General features: G+C 43.6%; 1 protein-coding gene across 2 annotated transcripts in view; it reads right to left on the reverse strand.

Moving 5' to 3' along the window:
• Positions 1–25,749, reverse strand: part of GRHL2 (grainyhead like transcription factor 2) — a 71,800-nt gene that overhangs the window by 42,275 nt on the left and 3,776 nt on the right. The window contains exons 2-8 of one of the 2 annotated variants that reach the window (XM_053395515.1): positions 14,687–14,876; positions 13,514–13,581; positions 12,262–12,658; positions 10,673–10,728; positions 5,738–5,891; positions 3,996–4,107; positions 2,056–2,150 (exon numbers count right to left, since the gene is read on the reverse strand). In XM_053395515.1, coding sequence (XP_053251490.1) covers positions 2,056–2,150; positions 3,996–4,107; positions 5,738–5,891; positions 10,673–10,728; positions 12,262–12,658; positions 13,514–13,581; positions 14,687–14,876 — 1,072 coding nt within the window. Of the gene's footprint in view, positions 1–2,055; positions 2,151–3,995; positions 4,108–5,737; positions 5,895–10,672; positions 10,729–12,261; positions 12,659–13,513; positions 13,582–14,686; positions 14,877–25,749 lie in introns of both variants that reach the window. The other variant, XM_053395514.1, reaches the window with a different exon arrangement.

Raw genomic sequence — 25,749 nt, forward strand, 5'->3', positions numbered from 1 at the left:
AGCCTAGCAGGGCTTTGGACTAACTGTGGCTTCTGGGCAGTCTTCAAAGGCAGCCCCACAGACAATGCTTCATAGTAGCCTAAACTCTGCTGGAAAGGACTGTGGGACAGTTAAGAGTAAAATCCCACCAGTGTTTCTCGAACCAGGATAATACTTCATTTTCAACCAATAAAAAAACCGTAATAGCAACTGCTATTTTTGTTTTGTGAGTGGCAATAGGTTACTAAGACTTAGGTTCCCGCAGGATATTTGCTTCATACCATGGAGACCAGGGTCAGGCCGACCTGGGCTGCAACTTAATAGCGCTGATTGAAGTAAAAGGCGTTTCAACGGCAGGCTTGCAATTTCTGGTTAAGACTATTAGCCAGCATTTATCTGCAGGTAGGAATGATCTGAACTGCAACCCTGCAGACAAACACTGACAACGGCGAGGCAGGCCGAGGATGCTGTGAAGCTAGAGTTATCCAGGGAGAGGAAAAGCACAGAGTAATGATGTCAGGCTTAGATGCTTCAGTAAGAGTAGAGCATCCCTCTGTTTCTTGTAATGTTTCCTTTTGCCCTTAGAAATTGCTTTACAGAAGGATGGAAGAAGGCAAGTTATGCACGCATGCTAAGGGCTATTTTGTTTGTCCATTCGTTTTGTAGGAAGTGGGTAATAGTTTAAATTTTTTATTATTATTATTTTTTGGTGCAATGGACCTAACGGTCAGGGGTCCCTTTACCTTTACCTTTTATGCGCAGCACTTGTAAAGGTTCCCTCCTATGTTATTAACATCTTTTCAATAAAATGCTAACATTCTTCTGCAGGCAAACGACTCATGCACAATGGGGGATTTGTCTCACTAAGCACAGCAGGATGTACTCTTTCATCAGCAAACATCAATAGCCCAAAATCACTCAGGCTATCAATGAAAGCTTTTCTGAACTCTTCTGCAAATGGACTTCCTTCGCTCAGTATTAAGACAGTCCTTCTGCTCCTAGTGTCACAATGGGCTGTCTTCAACCCTAAGCCCGGAAAATCCCATGCAGAAATACAAGGATCACGTTTATCTTCCTTATATGCAATCATGGCTACTCTTACTGAAAGGTCAACGCATTACATTGTCACTGGGTTTTCCCTCTGGTTCCAAACTGTTTTCAGCTGCTTTTATTTACTCTAACAAAACAGAATGCAGCAGACCAGATCACCTTTCCTTTCCGTTAAATGGGCCGTCACTGAATCCTCACAATTTGTATCAATCATTACGACACTTTCTTGGATAAAAGGAGCCAAAAATAAAGTAAAAATCGCTTTTACAGTCCTCACACACATTTTTATATAAGTTTTGACTAATGTACATAGTTTTGCAAGGTATGTTCCTTAATATAATGCATTTATGTATGTCTCCCCCCTCTAATACCTTCACTTTTATGCACATTACCATAAATATTACCAATGCAGTTCTTGTTGTGGTAGTGCCCAATCACAAGATTTGAGGAATCTTCCAGAATTCCTTTTACAACTATCAGCTGCTGATGGTTTGTTTACCAAGCTGATATATTATCATCATCCATTTTTGTATGAAAAGGTTGAAATTTATTTCTCCATAGGATCTGAATACTTCTTCACACAATTTCTACTTTTGTCCTTGCTGTTTGCATTAGGGCTGGGGAAAAAGCTCTGTCTGACACTCTGAAGAACAGCTGCCCATCTGACCTAGTACCTCAGGTGGCGCAATGGGTCAATGCATCTGGCTGTTAACCAGAAGGTTGGTGGTTCAAATCCACCCAGGGACAGCTGTAGGCAGGATTCCTGTACTGCGGGTTGCTCCCAGCTTTATGATTCTATACCAGTTGGTTTCCTAGACCCTTAGTGGAAGAGAACATTTCACCAGCCCTTCAAAGTAACATTTTATAAAATAGTTCCCAAGTCAGAATTCCCTTGAATTTCAGTAAAATATCAAAACCAGATATTTCTAAGCTTTAAATCAAGCATGACTACAAATCCTATTTTCTGAGCAGCCCTAGTAAGTACAAGTACATTTCAATTAAGTTTACTGGGGGATGATGCCTTACCTTTGCCTCTTCATTGACATCCCAAGTAAAAGATATGGCATTATAAGCAATTTCTTCTATATTCCCGATTGTGTTAAAGCTCTCCTTGTAGTCAGCTGCAAAAAAGAGCAGATCACAGATCATTTTGTAAAATTTAGATTTTTGAGTTTTTACCCAGGCATGTTTTCACATTCCACATCACTTGAGTTTCACTTATGGTGACTACAATATGTTACAATATCTATACGTAGGTGTCACTTGGTTGATCACAATCCAGGTGTAACTTCTGTTTAATTCCTTTTGTTTTACTGAAGATGCCCTGACGCCGCCTCACAGAACAACATTTCCCCATGATTCCCTGGGAAGGGGGAATAACAATTAACACGATTGCATCGCCTCAGAAATAAGGCCAATTGTGGTCACTGGGAATTGCCAACTAAGAGTGTGCAAGATTGCAGCCAAAAACAGTTTACAGCTGTGGTATAGATAAGCCCCGAGTCCTCAAGTGCCTTATCCTTATCTCATTTTGCACACCCAAAATTCATGCATAAATATCACAGGCAATATTGTATGCAAAAGCACAAAAGACCCACTTAATAGCTCTTGGGTGGAAGCATCTTGTATGACATTAAATAGGAAAATGATATCCAGGACAACATATATAGTTAGGTTGTGCTGCTCTGACTCACACAGGACAGCAAGAGCTGTTCAGTTTAGGTCACTCCAACTGAGAGTTAAAATGTGACAAAAGGTTTAAGAGAAAGGCTGATTACAACTAATACAAATATAGCCTAGGGGAAAGGGAGGGTACAGTATGACAGTATCTTCTAAATATGTTAAGATTGCCATAAATAAGGGGGAAAGCCATGACTAGTGCCAAAAGCTAGGCAAGCTGAATAGCCATGGGGCATCTCTGCTCTGAAGAGCAAAAATCGGTACAATTCTGCTCGAATGGCGAGAGAGAGGTCATGGTGAGGAAAGAGAAAATGGCTGATGGCCCAATGCCCTGGTTTCTCCCAAATTCTGAGCCTATTTCTGGGGGGAATAATAATAATAATAATAATAATAATAATAATAATAATGGAGATGGACTGATAGTTCATTGCCCTGAAGCCAGAACAAGGGATAAAAACCAATGTGGGAGTAAGATATAAAGGTAAAGGTAAAGGTACCCCTGCCCGTACGGGCCAGTCTTGACAGACTCTGGGGTTGTGTGCCCATCTCACTCAAGAGGCCGGGGGCCAGCGCTGTCCAGAGACACTTCCGGGTCACGTGGCCAGCGTGATAAAGCTGCATCTGGCGAGCCAGCGCAGCACACGGAAACGCCGTTTACCTTCCCGCCAGTAAGCGTCCCTATTTATCTACTTGCACCCGGGGGTGCTTTCGAACTGCTAGGTTGGCAGGCGCTGGGACCGAGCAGCGGGAGCGCACCCCGCCACAGGGATTCGAACCGCCGACCTTTCGATTACGAGCCAAATAACAGGAAAAGCTTCTGAGAAATGCAAGCCTACTGAATCACTGGTTTTCCGTTGACGAGGCAGGACTTACAACATGATCTAAAGCAGGTTATAATGGCAATGCTACTATCCTTATCTTTTGTTTACATTTCTAAAAAGAAGGAGAATGGAGAGGAAAATGAGAAACAAGAGGCAACAAGAATAGAGAAAATGTACATGTAAGCTTGACAAAAGTCAAGTGGGTTCTATGTTGTAAGTCATCATGAATTCAGTACAGCACTGCTAAATGCAATGACTGGACCAGGGCAGTCCAATACCAAACTTGCATTCAGTGACCAGACTGGGGTGATCCAACAGCAAACTGATGGGTCACTAATTGGCTATCCCTGCTCTACAACGAAAACAACGTTCTGGTGCCTGCACTTATTCCCCTACCGGAAACCTCCAATGTTACAAAAAGGCAACAGTGAGCATGGATGCTCACAGGACTGCTTTCACACTCACCAATGTCAAGGACCCTTTGCTTTGCTGTGTGCTGCCGAGAATGCCAGTATTTCCAATGCTTCAGCTGTTCGTCGCGGTTTTTATCCTCGCTGAACACAACCATGATCACACTCTGGAAAGACCACAGAAAAACCTTAAGATGGTTGATGGGGTTGACCAAGCATGAATGCTAAGCAAGATAAATCCTTAAACATTTTTTGTCTTGCCATTTGTACCTGCCTGGAGTACATTTTGCTCCTATTTTTCTGATAGGGAAATAAATAAATAGTTGGACTCTATCCACAGATGTGCCAGGGAGGGACTTGAAAGTCTTAACGAAACCACACTCAACTGCCATGGCATTTGTGACATCAGCAAGCACAGAGATCTCCCATAGGCTGCCTCCTGCCTCCTGTATTCACTTATTTTAAAACATTATATATCTCTTTTCAAAACAAGTTTCAAAGAGGCATACCGGGGTGGGGGGGTGACCCACCAATACTATCAAAACTGACATTTTAAAAAAAAGAACAGAAAATCAGGATCTCAGCTATTGAAAGCTTCTTGAAAAGGTCTTACAGCCCAAATAGACATGTTGTGTGTCACCCTTGAATACAATCACCCATGACTTATTTCTAGAAATAAATATATCAGTGGGGTAGGTTGAATTCAGCTTGGGAGTTCAGGCGCTGGGTGAGGAGAGGTTAATTCCCTCCTCCACACTGTTTTCCCAGTGAAAAATGCCCTATATGGCGTCTGTATGTTTTGTCCCATTCGGCAACTAACAATTTCATGTTTTCATGGGGGAAACAGTGTGTGGGAGGGCCGAGATTAAAACCCTCTCATCCAGTGCTGAAGCACCAAGCTCTTAAAATCCATTTTAGAAATGAAACAGGGAATCCTATGCACATATCTCTCTGGTCACATCTAGTCTGCCTCCCACGCCTTGCCCTTGAAAGTTCTTTTTAAAGTCAAGATGCTTCTATCATTACTTAGCATTTGTATGCTCAAAGCACTAAGGATTGGCCGTATCCAAGCTGCTGCAGCATGGAGGTGCAGAAACCCCCCTGGGCGCTGTTACACTTCTGCCTGAGGCAGGTTTTGATGCAGCACACCATCAAAACTGATTGTAACCAATGCCCTTGTGCTGACTTTGTGGCTTTCTGTGGATTTTTAAATATTTTGTCTTGTTGTTGTTTTACTGTTCAGGACTATACAGTGGTACCTCGGGTTAAGTACTTAATTCGTTCCGGAGGTCTGTTCTTAACCTGAAACTGTTCTTAACCTGAAGCACCACTTTAGCTAATGGGGCCTCCCGCTGCTGCCACCACGCCACCGGAGTACAATTTCTGTTCTTATCCTGAAGCAAAGTTCTTAACCTGAGGTAATATTTCTGGGTTAGCGGAGTCTGTAACCTGAAGCGTATGTAACCTGAAGCATATGTAACCCGAGGTACCACTGTATGCTGCCCTAGGAGCTTTTTTAAACTGAAGAATGATCTCTTTCCAATAAATAAACAAATGGGAACAAAGATAACTTCGTAGTCCATTAAACTTTGCTAGAGGAGTTCTGGTTTTTTTTAAAGAAAAAAGCAGATCCAACCTGTTTCAGCTAACTGCTTCGTAAGTCTGTTGACAGAAATGAGTGACCATGTCAACAAAGTGTGTTTGGAGGCAGGGTGAACACACACACACACACACACACACACACACAGAGCGCCATTAGTTTATCACTATTACCAATCTCATAAAGACCAGCCGTACCCTGACTTTGCTGATGGGATGTCTGAAGCATTTGTTGTCTCCAGTCTCGCTCAGAGTTATGGCATAGAACTGCCCTTTGTTTAAGTACGTCATCGGTCCTTCTCCTTGCTTTTGACGCAGGGATTTGGTTGCTTCCAAAGTATAACGGAATGTGCTGCTATGTGAAGAAAGTAAGAACACAACACCAGCAGAATTAATAACAAAAGCCACTGAGTTCTAAAACACAGATATTAGGCTTTTATAAATGGCCGCAGTTCAAGAACTAGCCTGGCACAGCTAGCCTGGAAATAGGAAATACAGATTCAGCTCTGCCATCAGGTGTGAAGCTCAGCTGGTGGCCTTGAAAAAGCCGCCATTCCCTCTCAGCCTAACTTACCACACAGGGATGCAAGGCTAAGAAGAACAATTCCGAGCCCCTTGGAGGAAGGAGAGGTGTGGGCAGAATAAAAGTGAAACAAAAATAAACAAAAGGTCTAGGTAACTGCCATGGTATTTACGTCAGAGCCTATATTGTTGTCATAATGGAATTTATTGGCCACAAAGCAAACACAGCACACACCCATCCCTAGAGTGATTTATTATTGCATTCCGTATTTTTACATAGATAGAAGTGTTTATTTTATTTTATAAAGAAAGGTGGGGGGGTATGGTTTGTTTGTTTGTTTGTTTGCATATTTATAAGCTGCTTCCCAACAAATGTTTCTGAAGCATTGCACCACTAAACACACACATAGCAAAAATATATATGTGATAATCTAAGAAGCATTGAGAGTTGCTGCCATTCAGTGTATACAATATGGAGCAAAATGGTCCAATGGCCTGACTCAGAATAAGGCAGATTCCTATATTCCTATGGTTTCAAGGAAAATTTATTTACTATGGATAATTTATTTACACTCCTGTTTTCAACAGGAATGCCTGGGCTTCTTGCTGTACTACTGTGTTGTCTCTCTTACAGAAGCCAAAGTGGGCATTATATATATATAATACGGACTCATTTATGCAATTGCTGACCTACCTACCCCTTTCTGAGCATCGATGCCCTGGCACAGGAGATGTTAGAAAAGGGCTGCAGGAGTCCAGCGAATGCAGAATATTATGCAAGTGAATCAAAACTTCCTCTCTTTTTAGTACTGCATTTCCTAGAAACCAGCTTGCGTGACGTTTGATCACCAACAGGCAACATGCCACTGCTGGCTGGAGAGGAACAAGAAACGGCGGCTGCAAGCCACGGGAGGTGACCCCTAACTATTCTCCCCCACAGTGACTTGCTGTCACTCCCGCTAGGACAAAAATTGAGCTTTGAACAAATGCTGCAGCTACAGGAAAAGGAGCACGCAAAAACTGATACCCAAAGGTGTCAGAGAGGCGAAAAGGTAATAAGCAGCCGGCTGATGCTACAAGGGTTTGTGGCAAGCCCAGAGCTAAGGTGAGATACAGTGGCAAGAGGTGCGAGATTCCAGGGTTTGTGTTTCCTTTTGGAACTGAGGCACAGAGGAGACTGGGGTGTCTTTATTGAAGCCTTGGGACCTAAATACCAATAGGATTGTCTCCATCCATACTAAAATAACCATGTATTAAGATCATCATGGGAGGCTCTGCTGCTTCTTTTTGTTTTTTGTTTTTGCATTTATACTGTGCTTCTATTTTGGAATGGGCCAGCCAAAATGGGGCTTTCAATTTGACTTTCTCTCTCCCTCTCAATATGTTTCCAAAGCAAACAAAGCCTGTTAACATATTTTTTTGGGGGGAAATCTAGGCAACCCCAGACAGAAGATTAAATTCCAAATCATAGAATCATAGAATCATAGAGTTGGAAGAGACCACAAGGGCCATCAAGTCCAACCCCCTGCCAAGCAGGAAACACCATCAGAGCACTCCTGACATATGGTTGTCAAGCCTCTGCTTAAAGACCTCCAAAGAAGGAGACTCCACCACACTCCTTGGCAGCAAATTCCACTGTCGAACAGCTCTTACTGTCAGGAAGTTCCTCCTAATGTTTAGGTGGAATCTTCTTTCTTGTAGTTTGGATCCATTGCTCCGTGTCCGCTTCTCTGGAGCAGCAGAAAACAACCTTTCTCCCTCCTCTATGTGACATCCTTTTATATATTTGAACATGGCTATCATATCACCCCTTAACCTCCTTTTCTCCAGGCTAAACATGCCCAGCTCCCTTAGCCGTTCCTCATAAGGCATCGTTTCCAGGCCTTTGACCATTTTGGTTGCCCTCCTCTGGACACGTTCCAGTTTGTCAGTGTCCTTCTTGAACTGTGGTGCCCAGAACTGGACACAGTACTCCAGGTGAGGTCTGACCAGAGCAGAATACAGTGGCACTATTACTTCCCTTGATCTAGATGCTATACTCCTATTGATGCAGCCCAGAATTGCATTGGCTTTTTTAGCTGCCGCGTCACACTGTTGGCTCATGTCAAGTTTGTGGTCAACCAAGACTCCTAGATCCTTTTCACATGTACTGCTCTCAAGCCAGGTGTCACCCATCTTGTATTTGTGCCTCTCATTTTTTTTGCCCAAGTGCAAATGGTCATGCTCTGAATTGTGCAGTCAGAGCCCTGTTTAGAATTGTTGTTAAGCATCAACAATGTGGTAAATTGGTCTAGAAATTCTAGAAATTCTAGAAAGAATGTAAAAACAGAGTAACAAAAAATATCAATGGTCTAAGAAAGTATTCCCCAATCAGATGGCCTCTAGGTTTTTTGAACTACAACTCCCATCATACCTGACAATTGGCCACAGTTTGGGGAAGCCTGGTCTATGAATATGACATAAGAGGAAACACTGAAGTAAATGATTGCTTCTTTCCATCCTATTCCCTTCTTCAAAGGACAAACTGTTCCCTTCCATCTTTCTTTTGAAATGTGGCCATCAGAACTGAAAAGTATTATAGTAAAGGACTCCAGCCCAAGAGCTGCTGTCAGTCAGATGGGACAATATTGGGTTAGTTTGATCTGATATAAGGTCGCATCCTGTGTTCCTGTTCTGTGAACATCACCATATGCATTGCCAAGTCCAACACTGAATAGAGTGTTATTCTTCCTTGTAGGGTTCCCCTACAACCCTTTGCTTTCATTGCTTTCATCGCAAAGACATTGTACCTTCTCACCATTAATGAGGCTCTGCTGCTTATGCCACAGTGATTGCAGTTCTGCTAATTCGGGAAAAGGCTTTCTCTGTAGCGCTGCCCCACCTATGCAATGCCCTCCCCTCAAGAGATGCAGCAGGTGCCAACTTTTCTGAACTCACCAGCAGCCTAAGGGATACAGATTTGCCCAGGCCTTTGTAGGGGTTTAGTACTGGGTCAGTTGACAAGCAGCTTTATTCTGTATTAATCTGTTTTATATTTGGCAATGTTTGATGTTTTAGCCGCCCTGTTTTATGAGACTTATTGATGTGGTTTTACCTATTTTTGGGCCCCGCCCTTGGATAGCTGTGTGGTGATGAACAGCGGGTGAGAAATACTTTTAAGCAAACCAACAAACCAGCTCTTAAAAGTAACACAATCGATTTGCTGAAAACTGACACTTGATCTTCACATGCTTTTTGTGAGGCCTTCAGTTTTAATGCTTTAAAGGAAACAATAATTCAGGAAGGTTTGGAGCACAGATTCCTAAAACCTTTTTCTACTTAAACGTAAGAGCTTCAGTCGTAGTGTTTGGAGCATAAGCCAGGACAGGGTTACGCAATAGCAAATTCGGTTGCTATTTGTGAACAGACTTTTCTGACAATGTTCTTAAAACTCAGAATATACCTGACCAAAATTGTAATCTCTTTCCTAAAGCACAAGGGAAATTTCTTCCATCCCATTGATCGTGCCCTAGAGTAGGAGGAGTTATACAGAGAGCAATTCTGAATTTATATTATTTTACTCTTACCTGGCTGTAAGGTCTAAGAAGCCAGTGTTATTCAAAAACAGCAGAAATGCTCCCTCTAATCTTAGTGGGTGTTGGACTCAAACTTTGCTCCTTTTTTAAAGGGAATAATTCATTTTTGTCTAGGAAGGTACTATAACTGTAAGGCTTTAAAACTTTTGCCTCGCTGTGCTAGGGTTCTTTGAAAAGGAAGGTTTTTTGGCCAATGGGGGGGGGATCATTTCCTCATAATCAGCTTCATGTTGCGTTGGTGAGGTATGAAAGGTTATCCTTACATTGCTATCTCTCATGTTAGCATGGCCAGCCAGAATGCTTTCCTAAGGCACATTTCACACACACCCTTTTCTAAAGTTTATTGTTCTAGCCAAAGGCCTGAGTGTGAATAACGCAGTCATGGAAATTGAGCCAATCACAAGGCTCTGTCCTGCCTGATCACCACCCTTCTCCCTGATGGGGTGGCAACTGGCTGTGAAAGAGCTTTGCAGGATACACACCTGTGAATAATGCATCCACTGTTCTTATTTTGGCATTTATTTTGCTTAGGCATTTTAAGCATCCTTCGTTATTGTTTTTGCCCACTTTTTAACTGCCTCAGTTGTCGATAAGCTCATTTTATGGTTGTTCATCTACACGTCGGTTGCTTATTTTAAGCTGTGCCATGCACTGCAGTCTAGACTGCAGAAAGAAGAGATGTAGATATTTTAAATAAATATTAAGTGCACCAGTGATGGCCACTGTCACAACATAGACTTGAGAAATGAAAGAGCAAGAGCTTTAATAACACCACATTTTCAGCATTATTTAAGACTAACTGTGCCTTGAAGGACAAGTGTACCAAATTTCAGCCTCCTATTCGTTGAGAAAGCGCCTTAACAATTTTGATACCTCCACCGGCTGGTGAGAGAGGCACAAGGAAAAAAGAAGAAATGCTGAAAGGAGACCATCACACTTTCCTGGATGACGGAGTAGCCACCAAGGATGGGGCCTGCATGCCCTCTGTTTTCACCTGACGCAAACCAGGAGAGTCCAGTGCACTGCTGTTACTTACTTGGCTGTTTGTTCGTAAATGTATTCCTCAGGCCCCACAGATCCACTGCGGTATTTCTGGAAAACAAAAGAGGAAATGTGCATCAAAAGAGTCAAATCAAATCGCTCGCGTTTTAAAAGTCCAAGGATTACTGATACGGTTAATCAGGTACTTTATTAATTACATTTGCATATGGCTAAAACAAGGGTCTCATTTGCACACCACAGTAAGTCAACGGAGAACTTACTACTGTGACCATGAAAATGTGCAGGATTCTTGAGACAAACTTGCCTCTGCTTCGCTCCCTGGGCTTTTAACCCCATCGCAGTGCAGCAGCTAAGCCAAGTTTTGGCTGACTGTGTCGTCCAACCTGGTTTTCTCCACCTGATCTACAATCTGTAGCCACAGGACAAACATTGTTTACGGATCATGATTAAGGAAGAAGGACCTTAATCGCGATTCCCCGGTTTGGGTGACATGCTGCACGGGAGTTGAAAGCCTGGGGAAGAGCAAAGCAGAAGTGAGTTGGCTTCTGGTGGGCATGCTAAGATATAAACATGGCCAATATTTTTGAACGCCAGAAATAGGCTTTGTTTTCCATGTGAAGCCCAAGAATAGGACATTATCTCAGAAGAGGTATTCCCTTCTTTGTGGCAGAAAAGAGGGAATGCCTCTTTTAAGCTTGGCATTTGCAATTCTTATAAAAATAACAAGTTGGCTCCAGCCTGTTGGTTGAAATCAGTGGGACTAAAATTCATGAGTCGCTTATGATTTTGAGGACAACTAATTTTCTATGGATCCAAACAAAGTATATATTAAAAAAATCTGCCGTCCATCTATGCAGGTGACAAAAAAAATAAGAAAGGCTGCAATCCTAATCCTATTTACCTGGGTGCTGTGGGTTAAACCACAGAGCCTAGGGCTTGCCGACCAGAAGGTCAACGGTTCGAATCCCTGTGATGGGGTGAGCTCCTGTTGCTCGGTCCCTGCTCCTGCCCACCTAGCAGTTCGAAAGCACGCCAAAGTGCAAGTAGATAAATAGGTACCACTCCGGCGGGAAGGTAAATGGCGTTTCCGTGCGCTGCTCTGGTTCGCCAGAAGCGGCTTAGTCATGCTGGCCACATGACCCGGAAGCTGTACGCCGGCTCCCTCGGCCAGTAAAGCAAGATGAGTGCCACAACCCCAGAGTCATCCGCGACTGGACCTAACGGTCAGGGGTACCTTTACCTTACCACCGGTATGTGGGCTACTTCTGATAAGGCTGCACACCTTCTGGCTGTCAATGTAATCTCCTCAAATGCCAGTATTCTGAACTCACTGATCTAAACCCTGTAAGAAGTCCTCTGTGCTGAGGAAGGCTTACAGTTCAGTGGTAGAGCACACACCTTTGTCTCAAGGTCTAGGCCCTGGTAAAGCAAAAAATGAGTAAAGCAAAATGAGTGCCGCAACCCCAGAGTCGTCCGTGACTGGACCTAATGGTGAGGGGTCCCTTTACCTTTACTAAACCCCACTGAATTCAATAGGGCTTTTCCTCTGCTGAATAGGCCTGGTTAGGATAGTGCTGTTGGTCAGTACTGCCATACCCGCAGCAGCCCAGCCGAAAGACATACCTCTGCCCCTCCATCTTTGAAAGTTTCGCTGTAAGTGCTATCGGGAGTGCTCCGCTGGTCATCTTTCAGGTAGGTTGAATGGGGCATGATGCTGGGCACCTCGTAATGCGCATGCTCAAATATAACACTCCTGTGCTCCTCATTTTCTCCCCTTGCGTAATGCGCCGATGGAGCCACGTAAACAGGGGTGTACTCTTCTGCTTTCACCACCATCACCCCCGTCACAGAAATGGAAGTCGGGCTTCCGGATACGCTGGAACTGAACTGCTCCCTTTTCGAAGTCTCCAGCTGCTCCTGATTCAAAGAAAGGTTCACCGGCACTGTTTTCAAAACCTGGACTCTGTTTTCCCCACCGCTGGCCAAGTTGCTCTGAGCTTCACTGGTGGAAAGGCAACTTCTGGGGAAAGAAATGTGAATAAAAGGTCATGGGCTAAGTTTTGTAACTACGGTTAACCGGTGTGGTGCAGTGGGTAGTGCTGGACCAATACTAGGAGGACCCGGGTTCAAATCTCCACTTGGCCATGAAGCTCGTTGTGTGGCCTTGAGCCAGTCTTACTCTTTTCTCAGCTTTATAGGGCTATTCTGAGGGAAGTATTAGCTGCTCTCTCTCTTGCTCTCTCTGTGTGCATATGTGTGTGTGGACACATGCACAGGGAGAACCATGGATCAACCTGTGCTCCTTGGAAGAAAGATGGGCTATAAATAAATAAGATTCCACTTTTCTGGCTTCATGTTTATATTGTTTTGGCTTTATATTGGGGCATTATTGCTTTTAATTGCACTGTTACCCACCCTGAAATAAGCTGAATAAAAGGCATATGCAAATAAAAAGAACAAAAAAATTGAAAAAATAAAACACGTAATATGAGGTGTAATAGTTATTAACGCATAAAGTTTCATACTGTTTAAGCTGATTGGCTTGGATCCCTAAGATGCAATTGTTTTAATTGCTTTTATACATGCAACTATTTTATAAATCTTTTTGTTGTGTTGCGAAATTGCTTTGAGATACTTCACAGGAAGCAATTCATAAATGAAATAAACAGTATTTATACTGCATGGTGAACAGGAGCAGATCCAGGAGGCTCTTGCTATGTGGGTGCCCTACCATGGTGAATCTTGACCCCAGCCCTGATCATAAGCCATCTTGCTACTTTTTAAAACTCATACTCCAGCAAGTATTCCACCCCCACCCCACCACGCTTAGAAGCAGCCTATTGATGTGCTTTTAAAATAATAATATATACTGTACCTTTTATCTTGGTCTTCTTGATTATCACTCACTTTGTTAAGAGACAACACCCTTTTATCTCTAGGAACCTGAAACAACAGGATTCACATTATGCGACTATGATAGTGATGGCAGGGGATAAGATTAGCCAGCTGGACCAAATTTGACTCTCAAAGCAATCTTATCTGTTCCCTGTAAAAGGTAAAGGTAAAGGGACCCCTGACTGTTAAGTCCAGTCTCAAACGACTCTGGGGTTGCGGCGCTCATCTCGCTTTACAGGCTGAGGGAGCTGACGTTTGTCTGCAGACAGATTTTCCGGGTCATGTGGCCAGAATGACAAAGCAGCGAACGGAAACACCGTTTACCTTCCCGCCAGAGAGATACCTATTTATCTACTTGCACTTTGACGTGCTTTCGAACTGCTAGGTTGGCAGGAGCTGGGACCGAGCCACGGGAGCTCACCCCGTTGCAGGGATTCAAACCGCCGACCTTCCGACTGGTAAGTCCTAGGCTCTGTGGTTTAACCCACAGCGCCACCCGCGTCCCTATTTATGTATTTAGGAATTTAGATATCCCAGTTTTTGAGGCACCTTGCAATATACGCTTGGCATACAATAAAATCAAAGAATGACAAGACAGCAAAACCCAAACAAAACATGAAAGCAAAGCAACACTAAAAACTATCCAGAGCATCAAGGCAAAATATATACAACCCAAGCCCTGGAAGAATTTTTAAAATCTCAGTTATTCATCTAAAGCAGGGGTGGACTAATCTGTATCCCTTCAAATGCTGCTGAATTTCAACTCCCTTCGGTCTCAAACAGTGAAGGCAATGATCAGGGATGCTGGGAGTTATGGTCCAACAACATCTGGATGGCCACAGGGTAGCAACTCCTGGACTTAAAGGCTAAATGAGAGGCAGTTAGCCAGGCCACCATAAGAAGGACATTCACAACCTCGGTGCCACTACCAGAAAGGCCGTGTTCTGTGTCCCAGCGAAGCAAACTTCCAGAGGTTGAAAGATGGACAACACCTCAGATGACCACTATAGAGAGTGAGCAGATTCATGCAGGAGGAGGCAGTTCTTCAAATAAGCTGGCCCCAGGACACCGAGGGCTTTATAGGTCATAAAACACAAGTTGAATTTTGACAGAAGTCAGTGCAGCTTGATTAATCCTCGTTTGAACTCCCTACCTTGTAATAATCGTACAGTAATCCAAGAGCAGCTGCACTGTCCTCGTCCCCATTGATGCTCATCATAGCCTTTGTAGCTGCTGTTAAGGGATTTTCCAGATAAGATTTCCAGGCTTCATCTTCACTCGTGTAAGCCCTCCTGGTATTGAATGGAGCATCACTTGGCACCACAGTCACAAGCCGGTTTTTACTGCAGAAGGAACAGGCAAACATAAACACAGGCAGTGGTACCCAAAGAGACCTCTCGTTCTGCAAAGGCAGGCAAATTTCAGTAGCACAATTCATCCTAGACAGAATAAGAAAACATGTGGCTTTTTGATCATCCAAAAGAGGCAACTTTTTTTTTTATTTAAGGGGGTTACGTTAAGGACTTGAGGAAAAGTCACTTGATCCAGGGGCAGTCCACCTATATATTGACCTATTCCTACGTCTTTTTCATAATGGTGACACAGACCATAAAGTGAGAATATTCTTCACAACTGTGAGCAGGGCAGTGTGGTTGGGTAAGTGAAGACAAGCTACAACAATCAACTATAAAGTTGTTCACTGCTCTTGCTCAGGCTGCACAGAAGAAGCATTTTGATTCCTGAGATTCATTCTGATTTCACAGATAAAATCTAAGGGATAGAATCCTACAGGATGTGTTGCTAATGTGCGAAAACAGTCAAGATCCAATGATCCCCAGGTACACATCTCCAGATGGTGGAGATGTCAGGCGCCATCCAAGCATCTTCACTTGGTTGCACGTGGCCGATACCCAGGTGCAAAATGCACCTGGCGCCTGGTTAATTTCGAACACTGAGTACAGGAGAGGAATTCTTTCGGATACCTGGGCTCCAAGTCATTTAGGGCATTATATGTCAATAGCAGCACCTTAAATACAGCCCAGAAACAAAGACATGGCCAGCGAAGATCCTTCAAGACTGATGTTATCTCAGCTGGCTGCCCCAGTCAATATAAGTTTCCTGACCATGTTTAAGGGCAACCCCCCTCCAAACAGAACATTCCCAGAGCTTGAGTTGCTACAGCAAGGCTATCTCTCTCTTTTCCTCCAGGAATGGCCATAATTGCTTAGAGTGGAAATACCTATTTAGCAGTACTAACTAGCATGAAATTTGCCCCCAACTTCCTACAAATCCTCAAACAAATATACTCCCAAGCCTCAGCAAAATGCAGAACTAACAATATGGACTCTAATACCATAGCTATCCAAAGAGGCACAAAACAAGGATGCCCACTGTCTCCCTTCTTATTTATCCTGGTTCTGGAACCCTTAGCAATCCAAATCCGAGCGGCCACAGACATCAAGGGTGTGGAAATAAAAGGCAGAACCTACAAATTAGGGCTTTTTGCAGATGACCTAATGGTCACAACACCAGACCCCATAAACACGGCAACCTCCCTAAACAGAGAACTCAACACATTTGCAATGGTGTCAGGCCTACAAGTAAATTTTGCTAAGTCAGAAGCTATGTGCTTCAACACCCCTCCTCACACCCAAAAAGAACTCACTAATGTCACCAAGATAAAACTTTGCCACACCAAGTTCAGATACCATGGGGTACAAATAACCAGAAACCTCAATAAATTATACCTCCACAACTACAAGCCCCTGTGGCGACAAATAAACAAAGACCTAAAGAGATGGAACAACGTGAATTTAACTCTCTCAGACAAAATAGCCATGATCAAAATGATCACCCACCCAAAACTAACCTACCTATTCCAAACTAGTGAACCTGCCATTGCTCAAAGAAAGCATTCTGTGCCTTTGAGGCTACCTGAGCCTCCAGAGATAGTGTTGGATCAAGGAGTAGCCTTAGACTATGTACCTGCTCTTTCAGGGAGCCTAGGCTCCCATCCAGAAGAGGATGCCTACCCACTTCCTGGATCCAAGAATCACCAACCCACAATGCTTCCATCTTGTCATGATTTAGTTTCAGTTTATTGGCCCTCATTGTCCATTCCAGCCCAGCACCGGAAGAGGCTCCCCTTATTCTTAAGATAACTACTGACACCACGTTCCAATTAAATTCTATTGCTAAGGGTTCCAGAGCCAGGATAAATAAGAAGGGAGACAGTGGGCATCCTTGTTTTGTGCCCGGTGACCTCCCCCAGCGGCTTCTATATATATTTAAGTATTTACAAATTCATAATCTGCACATTAACAAAAAAATATAGCAAGGAAGAGTACAACGTATAAATATGAAAAGCAACAGAAGACCCATAATAACCTCATTAAAAATGAATTAATACAGAAAAAGAAAAATCATGCCGTGAAGATCTAAGTAAAAAGGTTTTCAAAAGACATTTGGCTCCCCTTCTCTCAAAGAATCCTGGGAACTGCAGTATGCTAAGGGTGCTGGGAATTGTAGCTCTGTTAGGGAGTCTCCTAATTAGTCTCGACACCCTTAACGAACTACAGTTCCCAAGACTCTTTGGGAGAAATAGCTGTTACAAGTGGTTCAAGAGTCCACTTTAAATGTATGGTACAGACACAACCACATTCGTGGGGCCCTCCCTACGACTAGTGAATGCATAGCAAAATGCATGATATAAATCATGTGCCCTTGCTGCAGCGACATAATTCATAGTTTGCGGAACTGAGCTTCCCTAGATTACTTTAGTGAAATGTGCTTTTTCTTTCGTTTAGTGTTGAATACAGAGGACACACCGGTCAACAATTTCACACAGTGCTTCTGCCTCCCCCTGCCCGCCCCCCCACAAACACCAACACTGTACTGTCATTTTTCTCCCTGTAACTACCGAGTATTGACGCTCTCCCCTGGACGTTTGAAAAAGAGTTCCTTGCTGCTTATCTCACCATGCTTCATTGAAATAACTTTTTATAGGTACCATTTCCTGAGAGTGAGTGGCAGAAGGAACATGGGGGAGGAAGATAAGACGCGGGAGGAGATGATAAAAACGTGGGGGAGAGCCCAATGATTACATTTTCAATGGCGCTCTCCAACGGCACACTGCAGCAGCTCTGCCAAGTGCAGAGAAGGCGCAGAGCCTTTCCTCCTCGCCCTCCCTCTTCCAACAGCTCCTGCCTGCTCCATAGCAAAGGCCTCTTAAGAAGGCCAGAGATCTTGATGCAGCCAACCTCAACCTAGCCTTGACCCTTCCCCTAGGGCTAGGCTTCGTGGGCTTTGATGTAGCAGCTAATTGAGAATGACCCCGGAGGTAGATGCCAATCTATAAATTAAGAAAGTCAAAACCACCTTCAAACGCAGCACACACACACACACACACAAAACAGACGAGTCTAATCCAAAGGCTTGTTGCTATTTAGAAAAATATTTCTATATCACTATTCATAAAAAATATCAGCGTAGCTCACCATGATGACACACACACAAAAAATAAACAAATAACTCATGCAATAAAGAAGTTAACACTAGAAACGAGTTCACTGTTACGGAAAGATGTGTTCTTAGGTGCCTGCATAAGCCTGCACAGGTTTCCAGCAGGTGTGTAAAAGCTGAGTGTGAAACTGGCAAGGAGTTCAAGAGCGGTAGAATTTCGAGAGTGGCCCACAAGACAAGTTGTGGCTGGGGGGGTCTCTCTTGATCTCTCCGCCTGAAGTTCCATGGGGGGATTCTGAAAGCTGGAGAAACCAACCACCTCTGGTGGGGTACTCAGGAGAGGCTATTGCAGGAAAAGCAACTAAGAGTCTTCTGGAGAAAAGATCTGCTCTGTTTGTGTCTTTTGGGGTGATGATGTCAACATTTTTAATATTAGTTTGATCCGCAGGTTCTTAGGATTGCCCATGGAGGCACTGGATAATTCTTACACACCCATCAAAGCCTTGGTTGTGGGGAGCAACTGGTGAGCTCAGAAGGAAGAGCAAGTTTAAAGAAAGTTTGAGAAACATCATATTAATTCTTCTCAAATCACCACAGAATAGAGGTAATCAGACATTTTCAGACCACTGGAGAGAATATTCTTAGAGCGCTGGGCAGGGCATCCTTAGAAACTCAGTCATGGCATGCTATCCTTTGAACACAGTTTCTTTACTTTTATGCAGGGCACTACCTATTTAAATATCTATCCTAGTTTTGTTTTGCAGCAGAGATGGGGAAGCTGTGGCTTGTTGAACTACAGAGCCCATCATCCCTGACCACTGGCCATGTTGGCCTGGGTTGATGGGACTTGGAAGTCCAACAACACCTGCAAAGCTACAGGTTCCCCATCTGTGCTTCACAGCCTGCCAGGAATGGCTACAGGTCTCAAGAGATCCTTGGCAGGAGGCCTCAGTGATCCTCACCACCATCTGCTTGCTTGCACAGAGCCACTGGCAAGCAAGCATGCACACAAACAGACAATGGAAGCAAGGATCAGGGAGTCAAGGGTAGGTAGCGGTCTTTTCAAAGCACCAAGACATCAGCAACTGCCTGAGGATGCCAAGGTCTAACACTGATCCTCCTACACCTCGTATTGGGAGGTGGGGCGGGGGAATTAGGCAGGTATGTGGGCAAGACAGATCATTATTCTGCAAAGACACACTGGAGAAAGAACTTCACTGCTAACTTCTATATGTTTCTGAGCCTGGCATCATTAGCAAGAAATCACTCCCTGCCTGCGAAGATTAATTAGAGATAGAGCAATTCAATAAATATTTAATTACGAAACAAACTTTTGAAAAAAATAATTACTTTATTTGGGCTGCTTGTTTGTTTCGTGGCAAGATGATGCCAGACAAACAGGAGGAGGAAAGTGTTTAAATAAGTCTCATAAATAATAAGCTGTAAGAAAAGGCACCAATACATTTCCACCAGGGAAAATGTGAACAGCGGTTATGAGGTCACTTCATTGTTATGCTGTTTCTAGACTTGGCACAGGGGGGAAAGGCAGGTGGGCTCCATCCTCTTTCAGAAAACAGAGTCTAAGTCTGGTTTGATCACTGATAGAAACCCCTATCTCCTCTGCCTGCTTTCTCAAGGTTTTCTGGGGTTGCCTTTCTTCCATTCACCATTCTTCAGGAGTGAGCATTAGTGGATGACGCAGGGGGGTCTTGCTGCTTACCTGACCTCCCTCTGACAAGTCAAGGCTGGAGGGAGGGAGGTCAGGTAAGTGGTGCAGGCCCACTCAGTTGAAGTTGGTTACATCTCTCTGTAGGACTGTCTTGGTGATGCTCTCACAACTATCAACAGCAGACGATATGGGAAAGGGCCATGGCTCAGGGTCAGAGCACACACATTGCCTGCAAAAGATCCAAGGTTCAGTCTCAAGTATCTCCAGGCATGGCTGGGAGAGATCCTACCCAAAATTCTAGGCACATTTGGAAATCTTAAGAAAATGTTGTGAGCAGCACAATGTACTGTGGTACCTCTGGATGTGAACGGGATCCGTTCCGGAGCCCTGTTCACATCCTGAAGCAAAGGTAAGACGCGACTGCGCCTCTGAGCGGGCCGCGTTTCGCCGCTTCCGAGCATGCGCGTGACGTCATTTTGAGCGTCTGCGCATGCGCAAGCGGCGAAACCCGGAAGTAACGTGCTCCGTTACTTCTGGGTCGCCACGGAGCGCAACCGGAAAATATTTAAGCTGAAGCATATTCATTCCGAGGTATGACTGTATCCATTTCACAGAATAAAAACTAGTGATGGTCAGAACACACTTAACTTAAAGTCATTTATATCACTGGCTCTACTGCTAGTTATTACAAATTTCTGCTAACCCAGAAATAGTACTTCAGGTTAAGAACTTTACCTCAGGATGAGAACAGAAATCGCGTGGTGGCAGCAGTACTTCAGGTAAAGCGGTACTTAGCTAAAGTGGTACCTCAGGTTAAGAACAGTTTCAGGTTAAGAACGGACCTCCAGAATTAAGTTCTTAATCCGAGGTACCACTGTATCTGCTTTAGTTAAAAGTTCGTTTTTATGTTGCAGTCTTAGAAAAGGCAGGCTATGGGGAGATGACTATGGGGACTGGAATAAAGAGTGGCTGCACTTCAGAATTAACCACAATACCTTGCTAACCTCGCATTTCCAAATTCTTTCCCTACCCTGTCTTTGTTGCCTGCTCACCTCTAGCCCTGCTAAATTGTAAGTTCCTCTAGGCAGGGGTCCACTTTTCCCCCTTGTGTTACTCGGTAAATCACTGTGTAAAGTGACAAAAATTTAAAAATGATTTCTTGGGATCTTGAGAAAAAACACTGTGCTGTGCTTGCTGGGCTGATGGGAATGGCTGCCCAAAACGTTTGGAGGGCACCAGGTTGTCAAGTGCCAGGTTGCCAAGTGCTGCTGTGCAACAGCGTTCTCCAGCATTTAGTCCACCAGTGTTGTTGGACTGCAGCCCCAGTCAACTAAGCCAGGTGTACTCCAACAACACCTAAGAATGGAGCATAGCACTCTGCAGTATATTAGTACATGGCTCACATGCTACACTTGAGGCTGTGGCAAGACTCCAGCTTCCCCCAGGAAGTACGGCAATGCTTAGGAGGCAGGGAAAACAGTACTTTGAGTTTAGATCATGGGTAGGCAAACTAAGGCCCGGGGGCCGGATCTGGCTCAATCGCCTTCTAAATCCGGCCCGCAGACAGCATGTTTTTACATGAGTAGAATGTGTCCTTTTATTTAAAATGCATCTCTGGGTTATTTGTGGGGCATAGGAACTCGTTCATATTTTTTTCCCAAAATACAGTGGTACCTCTGGTTATGTACTTAATTTGTTCGAGAGGTCCGTTCTTAACCTGAAACTGTTCTTAACCTGAAGCACCACTTTAGCTAATGGGGCCTCCTGCTGCTGCTGCTGCGCCGCCGCCGCCACAAGATTTCTGTTCTCATCCTGAAGCAAAGTTCTTAACCCGAGGTATTATTTCTGGGTTAGCGGAGTCTGTAAGCGTACGTAACCTGAAGCGTATGTAACCCGAGGTACCACGGTATAGTCCGGCCCCCCACAAGGTCTGAGGGACAGTAGACCAGCCCCCTCCTGAAAAAGCTTGCTGACCCCTGGTTTAGATGATGGTTTGTATTGGACTAGCCAGCAGCAAGTCTCAGTAGCCTAGCAGCAAGCCTTGCAAGTGTCACACATGATAAAGTGTGAATGACACCTACAAATCTCTTTGCCTAGAAGCGGCCAAAGTGCAGGAATCATCTCTGCTCCCTTCTCACCCCTGCTTTAGCACTAACTTAGCTCGCCCGCTGGAGTCAGGTTTAAATCGTTAAAAACTGCAAAAGGAATTCAGGCGAGACAGGTTTTAGACTGCAGGGCTCCGATGAAGGAGATACCGTCAAAATAGCTCCAGGGACAAAGCCATGTTTCCTTATCCGAATAGTGACGGAATAGAAATCCTTTCTTGAGGGTTAGAAGGTTTCTCTGTGCTTTCCAGGCTTGTCTTTTAAGCTTGGGAAATTGGGAAACATCTAGAATGCACTGTTTTAAAGTTTGAACTATTTTTGTTTCTGTGTGCATGGGGGCAGGGATTATGTTTCTTGTTTTAAAACCTCTGGGCCAGAAATGTACTTCTTCACAGAAAGAAGTGGGGCTATAAATATTGGAGATTAAATATAGTGGGGAAGCCACCCAAATATGAGCAATTTCAAGCAATCATCTTCAGTGAACCCCAGTAAAGTTGCGAGACCCAAGCAAGACAAGCTTTGTTGTAGTAGCTTAAATTCCACTCAAACTGAACACACATAAGAACTAGAAGTACGTAAGGAAAAGTTGGACCCTCCTGCTTAAAATATGTACAGACAGATGATGCGTTTCAAAATGCCCTGGTTTCACATATTTTGTTTCTTGCGATTCTTTAAGCAGCCTTCCATTCATGCACCTTTCTCTGGTATTTTGGGCAAAATTGGGATCTGAATAAAGCAGGGCTTGCAATTTCAGTTGCACCAGCATCCTAACCCAAACCATCATCCTCATCCCCATATCCTATCATCACTATTTATTGATTACATTTATATCCAAAAAGCTCAAGGTGGAGTAATTGGTTCTCCTCCACATTTCATTCTCCCGACAACACCTTGAGATAGGTGAAACTGAGAGAGTGTGACTGGCCCAAGTCACCCAGTAAGTTTCATGGTTGATCAGGGATTTAATGGTTTTATGGTTGACCAGACCGACACTCTAACCCCTACACCACACTGGCTCCAACTAGCAACACAAAATTATGGAAGTTTGCTCAGGGGTTCCACTGTGTTCAGTGGGGGCAACTACCTAGTAAGAGTGTTTGAAGATATCAGGTGTCCCTCTTTTCCAGGGACAGTCCCAGATTTACAGAAGCCATCCCAGTTTCTGAATTGATCCCAGAAAGTCCCGATTTTCCTTAGGACATCCCTATTTTCATCAGATAAATGATCAGTGGATAAATGTTTCATCAGATAAATGTTGGAGTGCATGAAGTTATCCGACCCCTAAGCCATCTGAAGGCAGCCCTGTATTGGAAAGGTTTTATAAAAAATGTTTAATGTTTTTATATATGTTGGAAGCCGCCCAGAGTGGCTGTGGCAACCCAGTCAGATGGGTGTGGTATAAACAGAAAAATTACAACAACAACAGCAATTGAATAGGATGTCCCTATTTTCATCAGATAAATGTTGGAGGGCATGCAAGCAGAGGTAACAGAAAGAAACACATATATTTCCATAGCCGATTCCTTCTTCTATGACCCTGTCCTTCTTCCACTGGTCTCCCCATATGGAAATTTCAGTGTTAAGTTCCCTGCAAAAGCTGTAAGAAGTTTCCAAATATCTGCAAAATACTACCTTTATTTGCCCTAGAACACAGGAGGTATATACAATTTTTGCTGTTTGAACTTTAAAAAATATTACATGAAAGAGAGTATAACATTCTGAAATGCTGATCCAAATCTCGCTCTGCAAAACCTTTTTCTGACCTCAGTGCTGGGCTCTTTTTTTTATCCTGCATTCATGTCTTCCAGTCTGTTTCCTGCTGCCCTCAACCATCAACACTGACGCCTGGAGTATTTCATAATATACAAAGACAACCTCAATTAAACGGACGTGAACTGACATGACGGTAAGCTAGTACTCTCTCTCTTTAAACATTCAGGATTCCACTCCTTCCCCACCCCAAATAAAGAAAATGCTATTATTTGGATGCAAACAAAGATATGTTTTGTGCATGATACATTATAACAAGACGGTTACCAACAAGACACAAAATATTTTCCTCTACATGGAAGCACACCACAACACCAAACCTATCCCAGTTTTTCCCACTTAGAGGTAATTAAACATATATACCACATAGCACTATAATTGCTCCCCTGCAGTATGTATTTATTTATCTCTCTCAAGGGCAGTTCAAACGTACATAGCATTTCCCTTCATGGGAGAATTTAAAGAATAATTCTCATGGAGGAATTACTATTCCAGTATTATGGAAACATTCAAACTAATTTGGAAAACCTTGGTAGCCTTGCAGGAAAGATTCCCAAGCAGGATATTCAATTCCCACTACCTTCTGGTATTGGATTCTTCCCCCCACCGCAGTAATTCCACATGAATTAAAATTCCAACACAGTCTTCTACTCCCTTGCACATATCAAGAGAGCAAGTGTGATCTATTGGATCAAAATCTGGACTTTAATTTGGGTACGGTGCCGCTAAAGTTAAGCACTTGAAAATCTCATTCATTGGAAGAGAATTAAGTACATGCTTAACTTCTAATTTCTTTAAAAGTTTGCTTACTTTAAGTTTAACTGTGCAAGATTTAAAGAGACACTGACTGTGAGGTCAAATTTGTAGAATGAAGTACAGAAGAAGGGGGAAAAGCAAATCCAGAAAGGAGAAAATGCTGCACAAAGGCTTCCATCCTTATGCTGATTTAAGAGCAAACAAGTCAGTATAAGAGCCCATTACAGACCCGCCCTCATTCTGTTTTTCTTTCATGCTTTTCATCCATGAGGTCACCAAATTCAATTGACTTTCCTAGTTTTAATTTGGCTTTCAGTTCAAAACAATCAAGCCACTAGGAGACGTAAATTCAGAAACCTCTAGCCAGTCTTATCTTATATACCTTCAAGCTGTCTTTTAACAAACAATACTCCTCCCACCCCAGATTGGCCAAAGACATCTTGGCACCTGACACAGACCCCCAAATAGCTACCCGTCAGCTAAGAAGGGGTCAGGGAAGATCTGCACCAGGAACAAGGGGGTAAGAAGGTTCGACATCAGGAACTGCTGCTCTGGTGGGACCCTTCACTTTGCCTCATGGGCAGGCTGGCCCTGCTCCCAACCCCAAATAAATGAAACCCCTTCTTGAGATGATTGCCCCTGTCCAGGATATCACAACTGCTTGGTACAAAATGTGCACCCCTTGGGTCCTAACACAATGTAATGGTTTCCACTATACCCTATATACAACCATGAAATGCTCGCCTATAAAAATAATGGCATTCATATTATTTGTTTGGTGCCAGCAATGCACATGGTGCTTTGCAAAGTATGAGAGCAGGTCCCTGCCCCAAGGAGCTCACAATCGAAAATTCAACACAGAGAAATCAACAGAGAAGGGCAAAGGAGTATGCAGTTGCTTCAGCTGCATGTGACGAGATTTAGTTACACGGGCATTATGGGATTATGCCAAAAGCTTCATGGAAAAGGTGGGTTTTGAGAAGAGATTTCAACGGGGCTTTTTTCAGCCGGAACTCACCAGAACTCAGTTCCGGCATCTCTCAAGTGGGTGCCATTGCCATCCAAAGTGAACAATGGAAGCGTTCATGTTGAGTTCTGGTGCCTCTTTTTCTAGAAAAAACAGCACTGCATACACCTTGGTCGTCATCCCCTCACCGTTTTTCTAAACTACTGACCCCCAAATCTTTCAACCCTTCCTTATAGGAGAGTTGCGCCAGCACACTGATCATTTCCACCACTCTTTTCTACAGCTGCAGGATCTGTCCACGTTCAGGATGAAAGATACCACTCCCTTGTCCTGCAACCTTTGACAAAATATGTTGATATGTTATCTTTCTATTGAATATATCCATTCTCTTCCATTCTCACAGTCTACTCAGAACAAGAAAGATGGCAAAGCCATCTTCTCAGATTGTCACTTTGGGCCAATTTGTACAATTTATTGCCAACTTTTTT

Source organism: Podarcis raffonei, chromosome 7, assembly GCF_027172205.1.
Source record: "Podarcis raffonei isolate rPodRaf1 chromosome 7, rPodRaf1.pri, whole genome shotgun sequence".
Classification (NCBI taxonomy): Eukaryota; Metazoa; Chordata; class Lepidosauria; order Squamata; family Lacertidae; genus Podarcis; species Podarcis raffonei.